Consider the following 1,744-nt stretch of genomic DNA (forward strand, 5'->3'; position numbering starts at 1 on the left):
ATTATTATAGTTACTAACATTGACAACAACAATTACTATTAAATTATTAAAATAAAACCTAATACAAATTATTAAATCTTTGTTTTATATTTTTGTAAATACAAAATGAAATAAATTAAATTCAATAACAAACTAAGATTAAAGGGAAATAATAAAAAATGAAGGCAATGAGAAATAAGGAAAATGATGATAATAATAATATTTCCATTATCATCATCAGCAACAATACTAATAGTAATTCTACTACCATTAATAATAATGATAGAAACAATAAGCGCATCATTATCCATCAGTAAATGTTTGAGCCTCTGTCAGCAGCTCTTTGACACAAAAACACTAAAACATTTAGGCTCATCTTATATTTAAATTGTTCCCACTTTTATTTTGGCAGGGAAATGTCGGGCCTTCCTGTGTTTAGTTGATGTGAGTGCTGTGTATTTATACATCTATGACACTTCCCCCCAAAATTTTCAGTTTACAAACACTGTCAGTCAAAATATGCTTATAATGTTTTCCTGTTGTCGCTGTTCGTATTTTTGATAAAGACATTTCTATATATTATAGCCAACATGTTTAAAATTAAACTTTTATATTTAAAGCCTGAGTTTTGGAACAAATCACGTGTCTGAACACACACACACACACACACACAAACACACACACAGAGTTCAGATCGCAGCTCAAACCAGCTCCTGTCGGAGTTCAGCTGGACCGACAAACCTCTTGTTCGGTCTGTCTGGACCTGCTGAAGGATCTGGACCTGCTGAAGGATCTGGATCTGCTGAAGGATCCGGTGAGTCTTCCTTGTGGACACAGATACTGCATGGTCTGTCTTTTCGTCGTTTCTGGGACGCAGAGGACCAGAGGAGACTCTGCAGCTGTCCTCAGAGTCTGCAGACTGGGACACTGTCCTGCAGAAAAACACCATGTCTGCAGCTCCGGTGAAGAAGACTGAAGCTGCTCCTGCTGATGAAGATTTGAGAGAGAAACTCACAGACGTCTCACTGACAGGGACGGAAGAGACCCAACCGGAGCCCAAAACCAGAGCCCAGTTCCTAAAACTGTCACGTGAGATGAGCCTGGATCCAAACACAGCATTCACACAGCTGCTATTGTCAGAGGACAGAAACGCGACGGTAACCGAAGAGGGGCAGTCTTATCCGGATCACCCGGACAGATTCACCGAGTGTCTCCAGGTCCTGAGCAGAGACAGTCTCACTGGACGCTGTTACTGGGAGGTGGGGTGGACAGGGTCAGGACTTTGTTTAGCAGTCGCGTACGAGTCCATCAGCAGATCCGGGGACTTGGACGCATGTAGATTTGGATTCAATGACAAGTCCTGGGCGTTGTTTTGTGACCAAAACAGTTATTATTTTATCCACAACAAAGTCCGAACTCAGGTCTCAGGTCCTGTGTCCTCCAGAGTCGGGGTGTACCTGGATCACGGTGCAGGGATTCTGTCCTTCTACAGCGTCTCTGAGACCAGGACTCTCCTCCACAGAGTCCAGACCATCTTCACTCAGCCGCTGCACGCCGGACTCTGGCCCTATTTTTATGGAGACTCTGCTGAACTTAGTCCGCTCAGATAGTCTGAATCTTTTCAAACCTTTCCTTTCAAACTCAAGCTTCAATAAAATTATACATAAACACTATTTTCTTTTTATTTGTCAACTAACATCCTACATATCAAACATTGATTAGTTTTCAGAATTTTAATGCCAGACTTTTGTCATGTTTTCAGATG

At 41.3% G+C, this 1,744-nt stretch overlaps 1 protein-coding gene across 1 annotated transcript; it reads left to right on the forward strand.

The window, feature by feature from the left end:
• The first annotated feature begins 699 nt into the window (after nt 1-699).
• LOC121965948 (tripartite motif-containing protein 16-like protein) lies at nt 700-1,614 on the forward strand. Its single transcript, XM_042516055.1, has one exon. It carries the CDS (start codon nt 927-929, stop codon nt 1,587-1,589), a length of 663 nt encoding a protein of 220 aa, XP_042371989.1. The 5' UTR covers nt 700-926; the 3' UTR covers nt 1,590-1,614.
• The last annotated feature ends 130 nt before the right edge of the window (nt 1,615-1,744 follow it).

Source organism: Plectropomus leopardus, unplaced genomic scaffold, assembly GCF_008729295.1.
Source record: "Plectropomus leopardus isolate mb unplaced genomic scaffold, YSFRI_Pleo_2.0 unplaced_scaffold22474, whole genome shotgun sequence".
Taxonomy (NCBI): domain Eukaryota; kingdom Metazoa; phylum Chordata; class Actinopteri; order Perciformes; family Serranidae; genus Plectropomus; species Plectropomus leopardus.